The 22,546-nt window shown below is 38.9% G+C and overlaps 2 protein-coding genes across 4 annotated transcripts; one reads left to right on the top strand and one right to left on the bottom strand.

Annotated features, from left to right (window-relative positions):
• The first annotated feature begins 4,897 nt into the window (after window positions 1-4,897).
• TMCO6 (transmembrane and coiled-coil domains 6) lies at window positions 4,898-18,826 on the top strand. Of its 3 annotated transcripts, none has more exons than XM_032219376.1 (12): window positions 4,898-5,993; window positions 6,333-6,454; window positions 7,743-7,855; window positions 9,797-9,980; window positions 10,153-10,257; window positions 10,992-11,077; window positions 11,790-11,906; window positions 13,534-13,645; window positions 13,738-13,918; window positions 16,258-16,352; window positions 18,200-18,367; window positions 18,472-18,826. In XM_032219376.1, the coding sequence occupies exons 1-12, from the start codon at window positions 5,876-5,878 to the stop codon at window positions 18,646-18,648; spliced, it is 1,578 nt and encodes a 525-aa protein (XP_032075267.1). In that variant the 5' UTR covers window positions 4,898-5,875; the 3' UTR covers window positions 18,649-18,826. The 3 variants fall into 3 exon arrangements, with proteins under 3 accessions (XP_032075267.1, XP_032075269.1, XP_032075268.1); XM_032219378.1 differs by having other exon boundaries at window positions 5,904-5,993; window positions 6,322-6,454; XM_032219377.1 differs by having other exon boundaries at window positions 5,909-5,993; window positions 6,302-6,454.
• Window positions 18,827-20,110: 1,284 nt separating this feature from the next.
• Window positions 20,111-22,318, bottom strand: NDUFA2 (NADH:ubiquinone oxidoreductase subunit A2). The gene is made up of 3 exons (XM_032219379.1): window positions 22,159-22,318; window positions 20,925-21,031; window positions 20,111-20,285 (listed from the first exon to the last, which is right to left on the bottom strand). Exons 1-3 carry the CDS (start codon window positions 22,263-22,265, stop codon window positions 20,194-20,196), a joined length of 306 nt encoding a protein of 101 aa, XP_032075270.1. The 5' UTR covers window positions 22,266-22,318; the 3' UTR covers window positions 20,111-20,193.
• Between the last annotated feature and the right edge of the window lie 228 nt (window positions 22,319-22,546).

Genomic DNA, 22,546 nt, shown 5'->3' with positions numbered 1-22,546 from the left:
CTGTTACTGAAGTCTGACTGAGTTCCAGAGATCCTGTGTGGAAATGCAACAGCGTTCCAAAAGGGCAACCATCACTGCAGCCCTCCACTGATCTGGGCTTTATGGCAAAGTGGCTAGACGGAAGTCTCTGCTCAGTGCAAAACACAGACTGAAAGCCCACTTTGAGTTTGCAAACAACAACAGCAACAACATCTGAAAGACTGTGAGGAATAAGATTCTCTGGTCTGATGAAACCAAGATTGAACTATTTGCCCTCAATTCTAAATGTTATGTCTAGAAGAAACCAGGCACCGCTCATCACCTGTCCAATATCATCCCAACAGTGAAGCATGGTGCTGGCAGCATCATGTTATCGAGGTGTTTTTCAGCAGAAAGACTGGGATGTCCTCAACGAAAACCTGTTCCACAACACTCAGAACCTTAGACTAGGCTGAAGGTTCACTTACTAATATGACGATCCTAAGCATACAGCCATGAAAACACAGGAGTGCCTTAGGGACAATTCTGTGAATGTCTTAGAGTGGCCCAGCCAGTGCCGTGACTTGAACTCTATCATTTCCGGAAGGACCTTCTAATGGCTGTCCACCAACGGTTGCCATCCAACCTGACTGAGCTTGAAAGGATTTGCAAGGGAGAATGGCAGAAAATTCCCCAATCCAGGTGTGCAAAGCTTATTGCATCACACCCCAAAAGTCTTAAGGTTGTAATTGCTACCAAAGGTATTTCAACAAAGTACTGCATGAAAGCTCTGAATAATTATGCCAATGTGATATATTTTTTTTCTTTTTAATAAATTTGCAGACATTTCTAAAATTCTGTTTTCACTTTGTCATTATGGGGTACTGAATGTAGATTAATGAGAAAAAAAATCATTTCAACAATTGTAGAATCAGGTTAGCATAGCAAAATTGACAAAAGGGAAGGGGGTCTGAATACTTTCTGAATGCACTGTACATGCCAGTAGCACTGACAGGGCAAGTCACTATTATTCATTCTTTAAAAAGTTTTGTCTTTTTTAAACAAAAATGTTTAATGATGGAAACTCTAACATAGCTTACAAATAAAGGTCTTTTGCAACCTTTACTGCAGACCTCAATTGTGCTTTTTAAAAAAGCTACACAATGTTTTCATGTAATCACAGTATAATTTTATATATTATATAACTACTGGTGTTATTTTCTATTTCATTTTAAATGATTCCCTGTATGGGATTGGCTTCTCTCACAGCAACTGCACTCTTGTTATTTTTCATTGAGCTAATTATAGTACCTCGCCTTGTCATAATGCAGGCATATTAATGTTGTCTTATAGAGATCACTTGTAAGGGAAAAATCATCTTTGGTCTCTGCTGATAGCCAGAATCATGTCATTTTGTTACTTCTTCCTTCTGAGATTTTTTTTTAACTCAACCTATTAGTCCTGTAGTGGTGAACCTATGGCACGCAGAGCCCTCTGTGTGGGTACGTGCACCGTCGCCTCAGATGAAACGCTGTCGGATACGCAATGAAACAAGCGGTGGGCAGAACAGGGCTCTGATTGGTGGATGAGGTTTCGTTTTGTGCCTCCCATTTAAGTTGATAGACAGCCAGGGGCCTGCTTGCAAATGGTCCCTGCTCCTTTCCTTCTATTTTGAAAAACCCTCCCCAGCCTTTCGCTTTTTCCACCCCCAATTCCCCCAATCTCTTATTGACATTACACAGCATCAAACTTGAATTTGGATTAAAAGCAGAAACATTCTGCCTTTTCTGCATTTTTTTCTTCATGACAACAATCCTATAAGGTAGGTTGAGTTGTGAGTAAGATGGAAAGTTACCCTCTGATATCCTGGTGATATCTGATATCCTTTGAGTTTCTGTGACTGAGGTTGAATTAAAACAAAGAATAATAGGGTTGGAAGGGACCTTGGAAATCTTCTAGATAGGCCCATCCCCTATACCCGTGATGGTGAACCTATGGCATGCGTGCCGCAGGTGGCACGCAGAACCATTAGTCTGGGCACACAAGGTGTTGCCCTGTCAGCTGGCCAGCTGACTTCAGCCTTCTTTTGAGGCCATATTTTCGCTCTCTGGAGGCTTCAGGAGTTTCCCTGAAGCCTCTGGAGCACGAAAAACGGGCCCTACGGGCAAACCGGAAGCTCTGGAACGTACTTCCAGTTTGCTCATAGGGCTGGTTTTAGCCCTCAAAGTGTTCAGGGGGCTTCCCTGAAGGCTCCGGAGGGCAAAACATGACCCTACAAGCAAACTAGAAGTCCATTCCCAAACTTCCGGTTTGCCCATAGGAATGGTTTTTTGCACTAGGGAGGCTTCAGGGAAGCTCCTGAAACCTCTGGAGGGCCGTTGGTGGGGGGGAAAGGCTGTTTTTGCCCTCCCTAGGCTCCTATAAAGCCTCTGGAGCCTGGGGAGGGAGAAAAAAGCACACCAAAAATGGGGGGAGCGCTGGTTGTGAGTGCATGTCTGCTGGGTCATGCACATAGCATTATGGGTATGGCATGCCCGTGCACGACCCCCCTGCACTCCCTCCGCTTTTGGCACGCGAGCCATCACTGCCCTATACCAAGAGACCTATACCAATCTGGATAAATGGCTGTCCAATCTCTTCTTGAAAACCCCAACTGATTGAGCATCTAGATCAGTGTTTCTCAACCTTGGCGACTTTAAGTCCTGTGGACTTCAACTCCCAGAATTCCCCAGCCAGCTATGCTATGCTGGCTGGGGAATTCTGGGAGTTGAAGTCCACAGGACTTAAAGTCGCCAAGGTTGAGAAACACTGATCTAGAGCTTTTGGAGGCAAGTTATTCCGCTGATTAACTGTTCTCACTGACAGGATATTTCTCCTTACTTCTAAGTTGGATCTCTCTTTAATAATCTTTAACACATTACTTTCTGTCCTCCTGCCCTCAGGTTTTTTTGAAGAAGCCAACTCCCTCTTCTCTGTGAAAGCCCGTAAAGTACTGAAAGAATGCTATCATACCATTCCTAGTCCTTCTCTAATCCTAGATAGTTTCTTCAATCACTCATCTTATGGTTTAGACCCACAGACCCTTAATCTATGTTATTCTTCTCTGCTCAATATATTTGTACTGTGGTGACCAGAATTGGATGCAGTATTCCAACTGTAGTTTCACTGATAAAGTGCACTATAAAGTAGTACTAACATTTCACATGAACTTGAAACTGTTTATACAACTAAGGACTACAATAGCTTTTTTGAATGCTGCAGCAGTTAGCTCATATGTGAGATTGCTCTTACAGTTACTGCTATTGAGCCTGGTGCCATTTAGTTTATATGTATGCATTTGGCTTTTCTTGCTTATATGTAGGATTAAAGCAGCAGTAAAGTGAGATTTGGACATTAAGTGTGAAACCTACTGGGTCAGGCTGGACAACCTCTTAGAACCCCTTTACTTCTATATTAAAAGTCACATAGACAAGAGTTGGAACTTGCAATAGAATAACAGGGACAGTTAGAAGTTACTTAAAGGAAGTCTCCCCATTCACTAATCATAGGATGTTCTCACCAACGTCCCTATGTCAAAACTTGTGTTAAACCACAAAGTTCAATTAAAGTTCGTTAATAATATGTAAGCCATACCTGAAACAAAAGGAGAAGACCCTCATCTCCTTACAAGGCTTTCTCCTCAAGGTAACCACTAAGAAATGTGTTAAGTATTTCCGTGTTGCAATGCTTTTGAAAATGTATAAGAATGCGTGCTTCGATAATTAAGGTTGTTCAGAACTTGCAATGCTAAGCCATGGGCTAGCTTTCTGAACCTGGCTGCCAAATAAACTTTTCCTGTATCCTGAGAAGTCTAACGCCTGTCATTTTCTGCAACAGGATCTTACATTTCTTACTACTGAATTGTGTTTTCTAGAGAGGGCCTTGTGTTCAAGTGTTAAGATAGTTCTGAATCTTGAGTCTATCTTCCAAAGCAGCAGCCAACAACCTTTCTAGCAGCAGGACCGGTTTTGGAAAAAAAATGATCTTCTACAGTAGAGGCGAGAGGAGAATAGTTTCGTGTGCAGTCTATATTCCATGTATACACAGATGAAAGTTTGCTCACTCACCTGTCGCTTGCGTGCCCTAGTTTCTTAGAGGCCACAGACCATTACCGTGGCCCAGGTATTGGGGACCTCTGTTCTAGTGTTAGCTATTCCCCCCAGCTTGGTGTTATCTGCAAATTTGATGAGTTCTCCTTCCATCCCATTCTAGATCATTTATGAAGATATTAAAGAAGGCTGGGCCCAAGGAAGAACCTTGTGGTACCCCACTGCATGCCTCCCTCCATGTAGAAGGAGTTCCATCTGTTCTATTGATGAAAGAAATGTCCTTCTGGGTTCAGCTCCAAGTGGGGAAAAAGACACTGGAGACATGGAGGCTGCTTGGAAAGATGGTTTATTGGTGGACAGGACCACATGGCTTGACCCCTGAACAGAAAAGGTGATCACATGCTTCAATGTTGGTGGAGAAGAAAAGGGCTGAGGGAGGGGCTTGCTAGGCTTTTTATAACCTGTTCAGTCCCACCTCTCTGTTTCCTGTTCCTGTGTAAGAAATGTATTCTGATTGGTTGTCAGACTCCCATGGGGCCATGCAGGGGCAACTCTCTAGGCTGTGTTTTGAATCCAGGTTTGGTTGAATTCTCAGCTGCCATGTGATGAGTTGGGGCCAATATTATCATGCTTTAATCCCATCCCCCTGTAGCTGAAGTGGAGAAGTCTTTATTATGTAAAGGGACTAGCTTGGCCTTCTTAATGGCCCATTGATAAAGCGGGGATGGGCAGGAAGCTACAGGCAGCTATTCTGTCTTTTAAAACATGTTTCTTTCTTTTCACATCCAGAGAAATATTCTGCCTTTTCAATATTTCCTAGGATATTTCATTTTTCTGGGAGAGGGCTGGGTGATAACTTCCTACACTATCTTACCAGTAGACTGTGGTCTATTTTGTCAAATGCCTTACTGAAGTCCAAGTACAGTAAGGTATGTCCTCAGCATTCCCCTTATTCGCTAATTTAGTCACTTTGTCAAATTACATTGTCAGATTAAATTGTCAAATTAAAGCCTGGGGGTCCCATCTTTCATCCTAGTTCTGTGCTTTCACCAAAATACCAAGTTAGTTATGATCCTCCGATGCGCAGCGCCTTCCCGCTCCCCCAGGCCCCACCCCCAGTTCCTTCCTCCGAGCGTGGCTATATCATCCAAGCCGAACAACACGGCTCCACCCCTTTCTGCTGCGCAGACGTTTCACTGCTGTGCGAAGTCCCTGTCCTCGCGAAAAAGGCTGTGGAGAGCCGGCATGGGCCGGAGAAGAGGGGTTGCTTGTCTTGGTTCTGTTCTTCCATGAACGGCGTACAGCAGTAGCCTTCTGCACTGGGAAAAGACGTCCCGGAAAAGATTGTTGGAGACAACTACTCCGTCGTGTCCCATTTCCCTTTTGGCTCTCTTCAAAAGCGCGGAGGAAAGGTGGACTGGCCTTGATAGAGCGCCTCTTACTGACTCGTGTGAATGCGACATTAGGAGCCCTGGTACAGAAGAGGAACATATAAACGGCTGGAATTCACAACGACCAGGCTGTTGAGCTGCACGTACGCAGTTAAGATCCAAGTGGCCAATCAGAAACACAGGTGTGACATAAAACTACATTTCCCAGAAGGCAAGAGTATTACCCGAGAGGCAGTCCCTTAAAGAAACAGTAATTCCTAAAATAACTTAAAACAGTATTTAATTCCTAGACCAATAATACCCTTTAAACCGCACATAAACACAGAGCCCAAATCAGACCTGGAGTTGACTAAGCTAGACTTTAAAGAGCGCCATCTCGTGCCATAGTGCTGTACCTGATTTTAGCTACTGTTTCTATCCGTCCATTCTCGGGTTTTCATGATGGCTGCTTCGGTCCCTGGAACGGCTGGCCCGAAAAGCTGGAAGAGAAGTTGTTATCGCTCGCATGGAAGCAGTGTTGAGCACCTGAGAACTTGGCGGAGAGAGAGAGAAGCAGGTAACTGTGTTTCTAATTTCCTGATTTAGTTTTGAACTGAAGGCAACTCATTATTTTTTATCCCACTTAAATGTATGGGATAAAATGTCACTTTAGCATGATTCCATCCAAACATTTAACTTAGATAATATTAAAAAAATAGTCAAACTTACTAAATGTCTCAAAAGATATCCATATTTTTATTCATTTGTATAAACTTCTTTAAGCTTTCATTATGCTTTGTCAATTGCATTTTTATATAATTGAACAGCTGTGTAATCTTGTATAGTAGCATTAAACTATTCTTTTCACTCTTCCTTTTATACAAGGGCACTTGATAGTTTTACAGTTTTGTTACAGCTCTAAGAAGTGCACGGAGGGTAAAACAGTTGTTCAGTAAGCGGTGTTTACGTGAAGACAAGTCATCCGATGGAAAAGTTGAAATGGATGGTGAGACAGCAGCTCTTTTATCAGAAGAAGAGGTAAGATATGCATCACTAAATTAATTGGAATTCACTGCAATATATTTAATTTCAGTCTTAAGGTTATCAACTTTCTGGAAACTTACCTAAAGTACTAGTGGCCATTCTCCAGATTACATGCTATCAGATGCTATCAATGTAAATATCCATGTAAGCCAGGGGTAGCCAACCTTTTTATATCTACCGCCCACTTTTGTATCTCTATTAGTAGTAAAATTTTCTAACCGCCCACTGATTCCACAGTAATAATGATGTATAAAATAGGGAAGTAACTTTACTTTATAAAATTTATAAAGCAGAGTTACAGCAAACCCCTACCGCCCACCATGAAGGCTGGAACGCCCACTAGTGGGCTGTAGGGACCAGGTTGACTACCACTGATGTAAGCCGTCTTGAGTTGCGTAGGCAGCAATATAAATTTTCTAAAATAAAATAAATAAAAATAAAATTAATTACTACATAGATAGACCTTCTTGAGGGTGATGTGTCCTCAACCTGGTCCTTCAGGTCTTCCAACAGTGCGCACATCATTGCTACAATCAAGTCTGCTCACCTTGCTTCTCTCTTTTCACCATTTGCAGCTTTATTATGTTTGTTAAGTGAGTTTTGCCCCATTTTACAATCTTTTTTTGCCATAGTTGTTGTGAATCATTGCAGTTGTTAAATTAGTTACACAGTTGTTAAGTGAATCTGGCTTCTCCATTGATTTTCTGGTCAGAAGGTCGCAAAAGGGATCACATGAGCCTGGGATACTGCAACTGTCATAAATACAAGTCAGTTGGCAAACATCTGAATTTTGATTACATGACCATAGGGATACTGCAGTGGTCGTTAGTGTGAAAAATGGTCACAAGTGACTTTTTTCAGTGCCATTGTAACTGACAATCATCAAATGAATTGTAAGTCGAGGACTACCTGTATTCACTACTGAACAGAGGGTGTCTTTAGGTTTACAAATGATGGCGAGCAAAGGTTTATCAATATTTCTGGTATGCCAGCTGCAGTTGTTTATGAGTTGATCCATTTTGGACAGTCATTCATGCTTTAGCTATAGCAATCTTGATTTCCACAACCTCCTATTATCATTTAAGTGGCCATTTATTCCTTGTGAAAATTCTGGATGGATTTGTTTTATAATTCATTTGTTTTCTTGACAAAAAAAGTCTCTTTCTGCTGCAAAATGTGGTTTATTTTTGCCTTCCATATCAAGTGGAATAAAAACAAACTTCCATCTCAGATTTGGTTTCTCTGTAAAGTTTTGTGTTGATTCAGTATTGCTCACTGGCAGGTTTCACAGCTTTTAAGAAAAATCCAGAGAGGAAGTTCAGAAGACAGAACAGGCTTTATGCAACTTCTTCGACAAGGACTACAATACAAAGAAATCCAGCAGAAATTTATCAGGTTAGCTGATGTACACTTCGACTATAGAACAAAACTAGTATCAATTGCTTCTTTGGTTTGATAGAATCAACTAGAGTTTATGCTGTCACATTTATCTGGGTAAGAGTCCTTTCCCACCGCCTTTTTCCCCAGCTGGATTGTTTTTAGAAGGCACCAAACTAGATAACATGATGCCTCAAAGGCTTTGATCTTGACTTAACATATATGCTAGTGAATAGCTTACAAATAACCATTGGGAAGTGGCTGATTTGGTTGTTTGGTAAGATATGGCTCATAATTTCATGTCTAGATTCAGGAGCATTTAGCTTATTTGTTTCAGGGTCTAGGTTTAAGAGTGTTACTAGCTTAATAGCTTTAGAGCTTTCAGGAAATTTTCCTGAATCCAGAAGGCATCTTTAATGTGTCTTTCAAAGCAGAGCATATCATTGAAAGTACTACAGCCATTTTTCTGCATTTAGTCTTGAAGTCTGCAATTGTTAGAAAATTTTATATGTATTATATTATAACTTTGTCATTGAGTGACCAAATAGAGTTTAAAGGAATTTGTTGGAACTTAAAGGAGATTAAATTTAATTTTCTCTAAATCAAGTGTTTGCAGTCTGGAATAGAAAGTAATACTGGTAAATACCTTCCTAAAAAGAAAAATATAAAGATATACCAACAGGAGACTGCCTTTCTTGGTCACTTGGTAAGAAAGGTATTGCTTTTGTTCCTTCTTCCTATATATTTATGTCTGTCTCTGCGATTCCTGCAAGAGATAATACTTGGTTGATTTTGTTTTTCTCTTCACAAAATTCATTACTTTTTCATTTTGATTCTATAAATGATTGCCAAAATAACATTTACTAGGCAAACAATATAGTAGCATTTAAATTTTTTCCTTTTAATATTTTTTGTAACTTTCTGTTGCCAAACTGGAGGATATTTTAATTTCTACAAGATATTTTATACATACATGGATGAGTGTGTACAATCTTGTAATATTTGAAAATAAATTTTCCCCTTTCCTAATAACTTGCAATGTGGAAACATTATTTTGCTTGGTAGAGAAAGAAAATTTTAAAGTTTGTATATAAAAACTTAATTACAAAACATTCACATTTAATATGTAGAGGAGCACCATTTTATTGGTTAATTATAATTAACTTTCAGTCCTCACTAAAAGGTTAGATATTAATTTTGTCTTAGCAGGTTAGAATTAGGAATTCAATTCTGATTTATACAAAGGTTAAAAAGTTGAACTACTACACCTACTACTTACTGTTCAGTGTTTTGAATGTAGATAATTTTATTCCTTTGCCTTTTCTTACATAGGAAAAAAAATCAACAGCTTCAGAAATAAATGTTATGAATGGGGAGGCACTTTGCAGCCCCAGCAGTACTGTTTTTCCCCCTTTGTTCCATCTGGCTGATATACTTCAAAACTGCAACAGATAACTCAAATTTGGAAGAGGAAACACAAACCAAATCTTTAAACTTTATGATCTATGTTGATCTATGTTCAAAAATGTCCACATTGTATTCTATTCCAGTTCTGGGGAGGAAAATAAATACAGTCAGGTTTTTATTGTTGTTGTTCTGGTTCCATAAATGCTATTCACTTTTGCTTATCCTAGCCTCTTGGGTTGTAATGGTATGTAAGAATAATCTTGAAAGGCAGTATTGGATCATCCCTAGTTTTCTGGAAAGTGAAAGTAAAGGAGGCGAAAAATACTTTCAGACTTGTAAGCATTTGTTATTGTAGCCTAATAATATTGCTATTATTAATAGTCATAGTTTGTGCTTCTTGTCTGGATTAGCATGAAGGGCTGACAAGAGTTAGATTACCTGTAATTGTTCTACTACCATAGGATACTTTCAACTGGGCATTGCTTTCCTTTGCTTAGACATATCCAACAAGGATGCAGTGTAGCAGGAGAATATATATGTTTTAATTGATAGGTTGGAGGGAAATATGTCTGTGCTGATTGGCCTATTTACCAGCAATCTAGCCAATCTGCAGATGGATGCAGCTTGCTGTTTACACGAACTTTCACTGTCTACTGATCCTGCTGTGGTCGAAGCATGTTTGCCAGCAACCTCTTATCTCCTGACTTACCTATCGGGACACAGTGTAGCTCTCATGGTAAGATGGATTCTTGTGCTTAAATAGCTCTTACTTCTGTTAAGCCAGAAGTGAAATTTAAATTTCCAAATATTTACTAATCTTACTCTTGTTTGCCGTTCTTGTTCATAAAGTTGCAGTTAGATTAGAGTGAACATAGGGGAGGAACATACCCTTTTCTAATGTATTTCAGGAACTGTGTTTATACACATTAGGAAACTTAGTAGTTGAGATGAAAGCTGTGAAGAAACACCTTCTACCTCAGGGCATCATCTCAGTGTTGGCATCCTGTATCCAGGTGAGTATCAAATATAATTCTTGCCCAGCCATTTTGAATATCAGTTCATTAATTACTTTTATTTATTACATTTATATTGCCGATGCAGATGTGAAATTTTCCTCCCTTAATCCTTACTACAAAAATTGTGTTATTTAAGTTACACTGAGAAATAATGACTGGCCCAAGACCTTCTAATGAAGTCCAAAACTAAATTGGTATTCCTAGTCTTGATTGAATGCCTCAACTACTACAATGCACTCATTTTTCTTTCTCCAAGACTAAAAAAAGTGAAATCTCCTTTTTCTGTAGCATGTGCTATATCTTACAGTTGCTCGAGACATTTAAATAATTTTCAAAGAGCATATCTTCCTTTTTAAAAATATAGCTTGTTACTATATTACTAAGAGTTGCTTAACTTATTGAAAAACTTTTGAGTGTTGCTAAAAGAGTATATTTTCTGAGATAGTTCCTGCATAGATAACCTTGTCCACAGGTCCAATATGTTATTTTCTGCACGGATCTTTTAGAAATGCTACTGAATTTAGGCAACTGGATTATCAGCATTACAGCTTTTTCTTAACTGACTTAGCACAATTTATCAAACAAAATATTTGTGGGACGTTTCCGTACAATTTATGGGGTATTTAGAACAATCTGTTTTCTTGTACATGCATTGCTTTTCTCTGCTTCCCTCTCCAACTGCCTTTTTGACCCTAAACTATTGGATGATAAGTTGGATTGCTTGATTTCAGTCTCCTCATCTGATGATACAAGAAGGTGTTGGCTATGTTCTGTCACAACTCTTGCAATCCAAGGAAGCTGCAGCTGAAATCATACCGTAAGTGAAATTCCAAGAATGCTTATGTGGTTATGTGATGCCCATTTGGATCCAAATACCATTTTTCCATTCCTCTTGCCCTGATTGGACATTGGGGCATGAGGGCTCTTGGAAACTGCTCCTGCAGCAAGAGTGTCCTGGGTGATGTGGGGCAAATGATGTGGGGTGCTTCTCACTAGGCTAGCCTCTAGTAGGGTGCTTATCATAGGTAAGTTATCTCTTGCTGGTCACTTGCCCAACCTCCCCATAAAAAAGAAATAATCTTTTTGTTTTTTCATTTATATCTTCCTTGGTCTTAAAGTAAAATTTATTCTTAATCGTGCTTGGTTCTTGGAGATTGCTTAGATAAGTCCCTGCAGCTTTCCTGGCAAGATTTTTCAGAAGCGGTCTGCCATCACCTCCTTCCTTCAACTGAGAAAAAGTGACTGGTCTAAGGTTACCAAACTGTCTTTGTGCCTAAGGCAGGAATATCGCCTCCCCGTTTCTAGCCTGATTCCTTAACTAGTATCTACATACATTTTAATGTGGAGAATCTACATGTAGCAGCCCTGTAAAATTGTATATAAATTCTTGCTGCATTTATCAAGGCCTACATAGTACAGTATTTTCTTCGACACAATATACGGTAAGCTTCTGTGATATGGTAGTGCTTATCTGACTGCTGCTTAGTTCTCTGCTTAATAATTAAGTAAGATTTTCTTTTTCTCTGCAGATTGCTCTTACAATCCACCCTCCCTCAACACATGCTTCACTTGGTTTGTTCCAGGCTGGAAGATGGAATAGGAACTGCAGTAGAATGTGCATGGGGTCTTCACTACATTATTTGCAGGTAAATATATTTTGTGGACAATGAAGGTTTCAAATAGTAGTTAGCATATAGAGGGGAATAAATGCTAAGCAGAGGCATAATTTTTCATTCCAGGCTTTGTAGGTAAAGCATGAGAAAAAAAACTGGTGTCATTGTGGAGTGTCCATTAAAGAATTAATTAATCTCCTTAGCAACCGAGGATGGGGAAAATGTTGAGCAAAAGACAGTTGGTAGCAAGACTACTTTTTAGACAGAATTTAGTTATAGGCTTTCCCGAAAGAAAAAAAAAACATTGTTATTTTAAATAGGAAATTAGGTTAGTTCATGTGCTAGATTACTCCTCTGGTTACTCTTCTGTTGGTTTTTTTTAGAAGGGGAGAGGGTGTGTCAGTAAATAGAAAACAGAACAAAACAATCACTTTGATAGGGTTCTATTTATAGTTCTGTAACTACATTGACTAATTGTATACATTGATTTACAATAAAAATAACACAGAAGGTTGATCCTTTGGCATCATATCATTGGATTTTTAAGGTGATATAATTATGTCAGAAAATCAGGGGGAAAAGGAATTTCCAATTTGTCTGAAGTCAGAGCAAGAACAGAGAAAGACAGAGCCAGTTACCAGTACAATGGAAAAATCAGGAGAAAAGAACTGGGTTTATATATTTACAAGTGCTTTTATTCTGCTTCAGGGAGAAAAATCAACAAATGCAATAAAAAACAATACCATACACATTAATATAATATCAGTAGTAAAAGTCATATTGACAACATCATTTATGCTAGGTATATATCTTAATTTCTGAATTCTTGCTTAAAAACAGTGGATGAGTTTTCACGAATTTTCTAAATATTAACAATGACGGTGCTGATTTTATTTCCAGCGGGAAGCAGTTCTCCATCAAGAAACATGCTTAGTTCTAAATCCCCTGCTCTTGCCCTTGAGGGTGAAAGACAGGGAGTTTTAATATCGTTCTTGTGCTGTACACCTTCGGTGAATAGATTCTGCTTGGAGTAAGCAGCCCTACATACATCTATGCCCCAAGCCATAAATGCCTTTTTTACTAGTACTTTGAATTGTACCAGAGACAAATTGGTAGCCAGCACAATTCCTGAAGTACTGGTATTGTGAAATATTATTAGGAGGTCTCCATTAACAGACAAGCAGCTGCATTTTGTATCAAACAAAAATTCACTGCAGAATTTGTCATTTAGAATGGAATGATATAGATATTTGTGTATTGAGGTGAATACATATTATGAATACCAGAATTGATATTTCCACATAGCTAAATTTCTGTTTGGATTATTATGAAACAAATTCATTATTTTACAGATCTGGAATAAAGAGAAGGTATATTCTAATTTCTTTCCTATAAAGTAATGTAAACCCAAAGAGGTAAGCTTCTAGATAATAGATCAAAAGTGCTAAGAAGCTTCTGCTATAGCTAAACCAGGATTTGTTTTTATCTAACACTGTGTTTCTTACATTCCATGGGTTCCACTCTGATTGTGAAGATTCAAAATCTGGTGCTCCTGAAAAATGAATGTGGAGAGGATTACAGTAATGGAAAGGAGAAACATTGGGCTGTATCCATGTTGCTGAAACAATGTACTTATCTTTTGGTTTCCTTCTATTTGTAGCCAAGTGAACAATTCATTGCTGATTTCCCAAAGGACCATGCCATCCCTAGTGCAACTGTTGCTGGAATTGTCCTCTCAGATAGCAACAACTTCTGTTGAGGGTCTAGAATTGGTAAAGTGAAAGGGAAATACTATATATTGGATTTACCAGACTAAGACTCTGAAACTTTTTTCTGATCATATCTCATTTTATTTTACCTTCAGTTGATATGCCCTGTTGTGCGGTGTGTTGGCAATCTTCTTGCGGAAGATAAAGTAAACAATGATGAACTACTAATAAAGGAAGAGTGCCTTCTGAAGGCCTTGTTCGTCTTTATGCAGTATTTCCTGCCCAAACACACCTTTGTTGTAAACGAATGTTTGTGGCTCTTGAACAACCTCACTGGTAGGTCCCTTGAATTCATCTCAGATATTCTGGTTGAGAGAGCAACAGAATTGCTAGTCTTTCTTTCGTTGTCATTTAGACTCTTCCAAAGAGTAATAGCTTTGATAATACTAAGAACTCAGTTAAAAGAATTGGTTAGAATATTAACTGCCTATTTTAGAACATTACAGATTAATAAAAACAGTGCATATTGTAGAATGATAAGAGTATCCTTGCGCAGAGCAACATGTGTTTTTGGGAAGTGATAAGCAAATACAGGTAATCCTCAATATATCAGTGAAGATTCTCAGTCATCAAGGTAAAACTGTCTTGAAGTTGAGGCATGGCAACTGAACTTATTTTCTTGTTGGTTTGAAACATTTTATTGCTTATTATCCAAGTAGCTTCTTCAGTCTGAGCATGTTGATTAGGGTGAATCTGAGGAGGCAGAGAGTTGTTGAAATGTACCTATAAGGACCTGCCCCAGCTGGTCCCTAAGGAAAGTAAGTCTCTTGAATCAAAGGAACTTTCACTTGAGAGAAAGTGATTGCAGGAAAGCAAGGTGGAATCTGAAAAGTCCTGTGCAAAGCACACAACAATTGTTTCATTTTCCCAAATCCACCCCCCCCCCCACCACTTCACCAACAACCAATGTGAGGCCGCAAGGTTGTTATTGTACTCCTAGGTACTAGGCAGATAACAGTCCACCCCCAGGGCACAACGGCCTTGAAATCAGGCTGTAACAGGCTGGGAGGGACTCTGCTCCATCTCCAAAGACAATTCCCCTCCCTAATTCCAAAGCAGTTACAACAAAAGCAAAAGCGTGCGAAAAATGCCAGTAAGCCTCCTCCCCTCCCCACCTTAACAGAATGGCAGGACCCAATGGACCTGACAGTACCAACTCTTAAACTTCTTAGGGGGTCATTAAGTGGGGCCTCCCTGGAGAATCTGTGAAGACGTCTTAATCTTGCTGGGACTAATGAAAGAGCAGCATAAAAATAGGGACAGGTTGTGTCTGTCAGTCCTGTTGTGACAGTCCACTTCTGTTGTGGCCTATGGCACTATAGCAACACAGATATGAACAGCTACAGGAAACCACCACACAGAGCCCAATAACTGCTGTTTGACTCCCATCACTCACTTCAACATAAACTAGGAGTAATCTGGACATCACATCACAGGCAGAAAACATTTTACCTCCAGGGATGCCTAAAAGAAGGAATACAGGCATCTGAGGGCAGCTCTCTAAGGCTTGCTGGTATTGAAATTGGGCCTTTATTAATTCAGCATCTGGATCCAACAGGTAAGCTGAAAGTCAGAGTCAGCGGAAGAAGCTGGTCCTTCCTTACATGGCTGGTGTATTGGAGAAGCTAAAACCGATATTTGAAAAACACCACATACCTGTGTTTTTCAAACCCACCAACACACTGACACATAGGCTTGTCCACCCTAAAGATTGGACATCAAAAAATAAGAATACAGTGTATGCAGTTCAGTGCAGTGAGGTGTTCAGAGCTCCACATATATGACCCAGCACAGGAAAAACAGTACTACAGGACCAGAATCCGCAGCATACCTTTATTTAAAAGCAAAATGGCGCTCTTTTGAGGACAATAAGGTTCACATTTTGGACAGAGAAGATAAATTGTTCAAGAGAGAAGTAAAGGTGTCTGTTTATGCCAAAGTGAAAAAACCTTCCCTCAATAGAAATGGAGACCTCAGAAACACCCTATCTCCCATTTTTTGTGCTGCTCTCTTATCAGTTCCCAGGAAGATTAAGAGCACTTCACAAGTTCACTAGGGAGGCCGTACTTTATGATTCCTAAGAATTTTAGGAGTTGGAATAACTTGCTCTGACTGAAGAAGCTACTTGGATAAGAGTGAAATGTTTCAAACCAACAAAAAAATGAAGTCAGTTGACATGACTCAACTTCCAGACATGTAGTCCTCAACTTACAGTACTAAAATTGGGTAAATTTTGGTAAATATATTGTTAAATGATGTGCTTGTTAAATGAGGCATCATGGGACTGCATTCACTTTTATGACTTTTTTCCCGTGGTCATTAGTTGAATCCCTATGATTATTAAGCAAGACATCACATGACCATGATTTTCCACCTTTTATGCTAGTTTTGCTTATTGGAAGATGGCTGGGAAGGCCACAAATTGCAATCACATGACTACAGGACGCTGCGACTGATCTAAGGGGTGGGGCTTCGGGAGGCAAAAAATGCTGTATTTGGTGTATAAGATGCACCCAGATTTTCAGCCTCTTTTTTTGAGGAAAAAAGGTGCGTCTTATACTCCGAAAAATACGGTACTTGTAAATGAATGGCTGATTTTTCTTTACTTTTTTCAGTTCAGAGCACCACATCTTGTTCTGCTCTGCTAAGCCTGGAAGTCTTTTCTGATCTGTTGAAGCTGTTATGTTCTTATCAGGTGATCAGCTTGTTGGTAAGTAAAAATATTGTTTCTAAAATATTGTTACTGTGAAAAACCTGGAACTGCATATTCACAATTTGATACAAATGTTTTAGTGACATTTTTGGCAAGGTTAAGTTAAAGGCATATACGAAACTGTTTGCCCTGCCATTAATCAAAGCAAAATAGCTGTTTCAGACAACTGATCTTTACACAATATACAGATACAGTGCAAAAGGAGTGTGGATATCCGTAAGAGTGTTGGGAAAGGTTGGCAAGAGTGTGTGAGAGGTGTAGCATGGGTCAGGAGGGCACAAGGGGAAGCACAAGTAGTGTGGGTTGGGGAAGGTGCGAGGATGGCAGGAGAGAAGAGGTGCATTATGGATCAAGGAGTGTGAGTGTTTGCACACACAAAAAAATGGGAGGAGGAGAGGGTGCATGAGAGGCATGAGTCAGGTAGGGCACAAGAGGGTATGCAAGAGGCATTGATTGTGGAGATGTGCAAGAGGCACGGGTTGGGGGGTGTGCACAGGAGGCGTACAGGTCAGGGTTGTGCATGAGTGTGCAGTAGATTAGGGAGGATATACACATGACCAGTGTGGTGTAAGTGCAGAAAGGCTGGGGAAGGGTGCAAGCATGTGGAACTTACCCAGCAACTTGCAACCTTTTTTGCCAGAAGTTTGCAAGTGGCAATCAAATGATTGTAAGATAGTGCACCCCATTGTAAGTGTACATCAGTTGCCAATGCACAGATTGCAATCATATGAGCACAGCAGTGCTGGGATAGTCAGAACTCCCAAGGACTGATCTTAACCATTATCTTAACTTTAAACAGTTGCTAAACAAATGATCATAGGTTGAGGACTACCTGCATATTCCTATTTCTGTAGATTAGCAATGTTCAGCTATGATGGGTTGGTGGGCAATTTGAACATTTCATACTTTGTTTAGATATGCTGAGATCATCTCCTTGAGTTACCAGGATATTATCTCAGCTTACATTTGTCTTTTTTTTGGACCTTTCAAGCAAACTATTAAAATTAGTTTATTGAGTGTGGATAAAAGAATCCAACTGCTGCAGTTAGAGCCAAATTGGGAACGTATCCATTTTTACATATATTCCCAATTAGGAAATATGTAGAAATTGAGATTCCCAAACTTGTGACCGTTAGAAATATACTAAGCTTCATTTAGACTCCACTTGGATAGTACTACTTACATATTACATTAGGAATTATAGGTCTCCCATCTCTTGTTTTGGTATATCTGGTCAAGTTCAGAAAATAGTTGCTGAATTTCTGATACAGTATTGACACATTAATTTTCAAATTGAAATATATTTAATATATTTAAAAACTCAAGTATCTTTGAGAAATTACCTGTGTGAATTTGAACTAGACACAATGTGGAAGATTCAGTAAAATCCCTTATCATGAATATACATTTTATCATATAGAATGAGATTATTATTTACAACTGTATAGAAGACAAACAGTTCACTGGTAGCCATTAGAATAACATGTTATTGTGGTCAGAACACAAATATTAAACACACTCTTTTGAATAAAACAGTGCAGGTAAGAAGAGCCATATGTATATAAACCAGATTAAGGTAGATTATTAAGGTGGTAAGTACATTTGAATGCAATTTGTTTTTATTTATTCTTATGGTTTAATTCAATTTTTAAACTCTGTGGCTTATCAGAAAAGTGTTGTTGGCTTTCATGTGTGAGGATCCAGATACATTGATACTGTGTTCTGAATCTTAGTGGAAAGGCAAGAAATGTTTGTAAACAATGTAAGATATTTGAGGAAAGTTTTTAATATCAGTATAAATTGATATTGGTAACTGAAGTTTCTTGTTCCATCTTCCCCTTTAGGTTCTAACAGTGTTATGCAATATTGCTGCCAAGGGTGCTGCCTACTGTGAAATGCTGCACCAAAAAGCTGTGCTTCCTTCTCTTGTAAATATCCTTGTTTTTTCTGATGTCCAAGTAGTAGGCCAAAATCTGGAACTATTGCATCTCATCTTCCTTTACTGGCCAAAGGTAGACTTTAATGCATTGTGTATCACAATATTATTATATATTCTAGAAGTCCATGATGTACTAGCAGTTTCAATACTAATGTGTATGTTCTTTCACTCTGCCAGGCTGCCATTGACTTTGTAAATCATTCTGGACTACATGCCTTACAGCAGCATCAAAATAACCTACATTTGCAAGAGCAAGTCAAAGTGCTAATTCACACAGTTAGCCAGATAACTGGTGTTCCTCAAAATAATCCCCTTGGAACTGAAAATCTTCATTTTACTTCCTTACAAACTTGAATGACATGATTTACCAACAAATTTGAAACAAAATCTTTTGAATAGCAGTATACTACTAAATCTCTCAGGTCTGTATGGTTGTTTGTAACCTTCAATTAAGCAAAATGTTGATAATAGAGCAACAATTTTTGAATCAGTTTACCACTTTTTCGGAGTATAAGACGCACCAAGATTTTGAAGAGGTAAATAAAAAAAGGTTTTCGCACTCTGCAGACCTCCTATTCTGCACGCTTCATTTTTTGTGAAAAATGGGGCATGCAGGGAATTTGAGATGCCTGCAAAGTGCTCCTGGGGGCTGCCCCCCCCCAAGAGCAAAAAACGGCCCATTTTTCGCCAAAGAAAAGGGCATGCACAGCCTTTAGGAGGCTTGTAGAATGCTCCTGGGGGGGGGGGGGGGGACAAGCAAAAAACAGCCCGTTGTTTGCTCACTTTTGCCCTCCCCAGCCTCCAGGAGCACTTTGCAGGCCTCCCAAACCCTCTGCATGTCCATTTTTATGAAGGGGGAGGGGTTTCAGAAGGCCAAAAATGTTGTACTCAGTGTATAAGATGCACCCAGATTTTTGCCCACTTTTTTGGGGGGGGAAAGGTGCATCTTTGAAAAATACGGTACCTCAAATGGATTAACTTACAGAATGCATCCCTATGCTTGTGTTCTCTCACACACACATCCATATCCACCAGCATCTCTCCTTTCTGAGCATTTGTGCTCCCGTGCACCTTCCATTTCTTTTCCCTTCAGCTGAAAAATGACAAAGTAGTTAAAAAAGTATGTATTAAGGCATTCCAGGAATTCTGTAACAATTAGTACAATTAATAGAAATGTTTTAAATAAGCAAGATAAATACTCAGTGGATTTTGCTAAATTTGATGGGATTTTGCAGGTTTATCATACAGCATTTGTAGTTATTTGTAAGAATTTAAGATTTCTATTTGGAATTAAACTTTAAGCATAATAAATGTAGTTTTCAAATATGTCATTCATACTTTGCATTCTAATTTGCAAATGTAACATATATTTTCTTCATTAAATTGGTTATTATATATGCTTCTAATATTTATTTGTTTGGGTAATAGAAGCCAGCAAAAATGGACCAAGTTTAAAATAGACTGGATATATCTGGTGAATGTGGAAAAAAACCCCACCACTACATCATTTTGGGAGTGTCAGTTGGACAGCAATTTAACAAATAAATTCAAAAGTTGCTGATTTGCATTCTAAACTCCCCTTCTTTCCGTGATGTGATCCAAACTGGAGTGAATGTTATTCACCATATGTTTCTCAGTGCATGCACACACACACACACTGATATAACATGAAGGGAAATGTAAAATCAGAAGAATGAACAGAACTTCTTGTGGACACTGGTGTTAAATAAGTGGGAAAGAAGTCTAGAAGCCTTGCTCTGCATGTTTTCACTACACTGATTAGATTGCCCTGGTACATATGTTGAGCAAAACAGGACACATTGTATATGACTTTATTTGTAGGGTTTAATTAATTACATGAAAATTACAATTTTAGAATCGAAGAATACAGGATCATCTTCATATTTTGCTACTAACAGCTTTCTCCAAGGCTTTGGCAACTTGGTCCACATTTAGATTATTCAGTGACACACTCTTTTCTAGACCAAAAGCTGTAAAAAAGCAAATTTCATTTTAAAAAAATCTTAAGACTTCATTCAAAGATAATTCTATGGTTTCAAAACACAATTGTGTTTTTAATCTATAAGTCTTTTACAAGTGAACTGTTATCTAAAGATTTGCTAATCCAATTCAGAGAAAAGCCTGCATATGGGGATAAAATATATATGTACAATACTATTTTTCTAAAATGTTTTCAGCTGACACTGAATGGTACAAAAAAAGGATAGAATCCTTTCTGTCAGTTATTCTATACGATATTGGCACCTGCCAACTTCTTTCCCTCTCTGTTGCAATAATGTAGAATTCAACTTGTTTGTCAACACTATTATGTAATAGAATTAACACAAAAGTCTCTATTAAATCTCTGTAATACTGTATATATTTCTTTTAATAGATTAAGCCAACTTGTGCATTTATGTTGATATCAACTATATGTGAAAATGGTCTTGGTTTACAAGCAACCTCATATCTGCAGAAAACCTTCCTATTTTTCTTTTCAACAACAATATATTTCAAATATAATGTTTTAGAGATAAATAACAAACCCTAGCGAACAAACAATTGAACAAATTGTTTCTATTGTACTTGCAAAAGAATATTTTACCAAAAAAGAAACCTTTCTAACTCACCATATCTAGTCCAAAGCATAGGATGAACATTGGAACACTCTCTAATCAAGATGGGAAAGTTTGGATTTGCCTTCTTCAATGTGACATAGTGCTGTTCAATGAAATCTCTGCAAATAATTCAATAAGTAGAATGGAATACAATCAGTTCAAGGATTTTATTCCAATAAATTAACAAAACTCCAAAAAGATGTGTATTGATTCCTGTCTTACTCAGTTTTGATTCACTTTTAATGTTCAATATTTTAACCTTTTTAAACAGAGAGATGGTTAGTACATAAATTTAACAAATAAATATTAATCACAGAATATGCTACACTTTACTTCAAAGTAATATTTCAAAATTTACATATATTTATTTAATTTGTATCCCATACAACTCAAGATGAGGCACACACCCTTCTATCTTTCCCCACAACAGAACTCCTGAGTAGGTTGGACTGAGACAGCGCAGCAACTGACCCAAAGTCAGTTTGCTTTATAGCTGAATACTACACACATTCATACAGAAGCCAAATCATATTTTGTCTAGCAGTGTGTGAATCCAGCTCATATATTTTAATTCACTGCATCATGCAAATGGATATTAGAATAGCTGAAAAAAACGCACGACTTTTCTGTAATGGGTGGAGCAACATTAGATCACTCTGAAATTCTTCAGACTTAGAAATACAATTAGGAAATACCCCCCCTCCCAGTAAAAAAGAAGGCTGTTCTTAACATCATGATTCACCCTTAAATCCATCTTTAAAAGGTCCTCTGCTTTCTGTACTGTCGGTAAGGAAATCCAGATTTTTTAAAATACCGTCTGCCTTGAAACACAAGGAAGGATTAGGATTAACCCCTCCACCCTCCCCCACCTCCTACAAGGCTTAATCGCAGCCCTGGTGGCACCTCGCGATTTTCTCCCTGCCAGCCTATCCACTTAGCAACTCTTAAGGAAGCAGCCATGCCAGGACCCACTTCTCAAAGGAACTTTTGTTTCCTTGATACCTTGTATACCAGGTATCTCCACTGCTTCCTGTCATTTACTCCGGGACGGCTCCTTCGTGCAGCCAAACAGTTTGAAGCGTACTAAATGCCCATAATGCACCCAACGTCAAACTGGGCAATACTACCGGTATTCACATTTTAGCTTGCGTGATGCACAAAGCCAAGCAGCGAAGGGATAAGCGGGGCAGCTTCCATGCCCCTCCACAAAGGGGTCAGATAAGATCCTTGCTCCTCTCTCACCTACCGCACTCCCTGACTAGCCGCCGAGTGCTGGCAAAGGTGGATCCGAATTTCCTTGAGATTCTGGGCAAGGCTGCCCCCAACAGTTCGGACGATTGCGGCGGCCGCCATGGTGACCGCCAGCCACAGAGGTCCTGCGCGAAGTGGGCGTTTTTTTGTAGCCAATCCAGTGCTTGGAAGAAGACCGACGCTTAATGACGCAATCAAGATAAGACGCGCGCGAGGAGCTATGGGTAATAAACATATAGTTCCCTGCTTCCGCTTATAAACCTATAACAGTTTGAAGAAATACAAAACTCAAATTATATATATGTATATTTAAAGCTGTATCTGACTGCCCAAGTTCTGGACTGAAAACTGAAAACTAGAATCATAGGACTGGAAGGGACCTT

This window comes from Thamnophis elegans, chromosome 6 (genome assembly GCF_009769535.1).
Source record: "Thamnophis elegans isolate rThaEle1 chromosome 6, rThaEle1.pri, whole genome shotgun sequence".
NCBI classification, from domain to species: Eukaryota; Metazoa; Chordata; class Lepidosauria; order Squamata; family Colubridae; genus Thamnophis; species Thamnophis elegans.
This window is presented reverse-complemented; position numbering and strand designations above follow the sequence as displayed.

Excerpts from the sequence above, each read along its gene's own strand:
- NDUFA2 (XM_032219379.1), bottom strand. The coding sequence starts at position 22,265 with ATGGCGGCCGCCGCAATCGTCCGAACTGTTGGGGGCAGCCTTGCCCAG. Across the intron at positions 21,032-22,158 it reads GCGGCTAGTCAGGGAGTGCG|AGATTTCATTGAACAGCACT; the intron begins GTAGGTGAGAGA and ends AATTATTTGCAG. Across the intron at positions 20,286-20,924 it reads TATGCTTTGGACTAGATATG|CTTTTGGTCTAGAAAAGAGT; the intron begins GTGAGTTAGAAA and ends GCTTTTTTACAG.
- TMCO6 (XM_032219376.1), top strand. The coding sequence starts at position 5,876 with ATGATGGCTGCTTCGGTCCCTGGAACGGCTGGCCCGAAAAGCTGGAAG. Across the intron at positions 9,981-10,152 it reads GACACAGTGTAGCTCTCATG|GAACTGTGTTTATACACATT; the intron begins GTAAGATGGATT and ends AATGTATTTCAG. Across the intron at positions 10,258-10,991 it reads TGTTGGCATCCTGTATCCAG|TCTCCTCATCTGATGATACA; the intron begins GTGAGTATCAAA and ends GCTTGATTTCAG.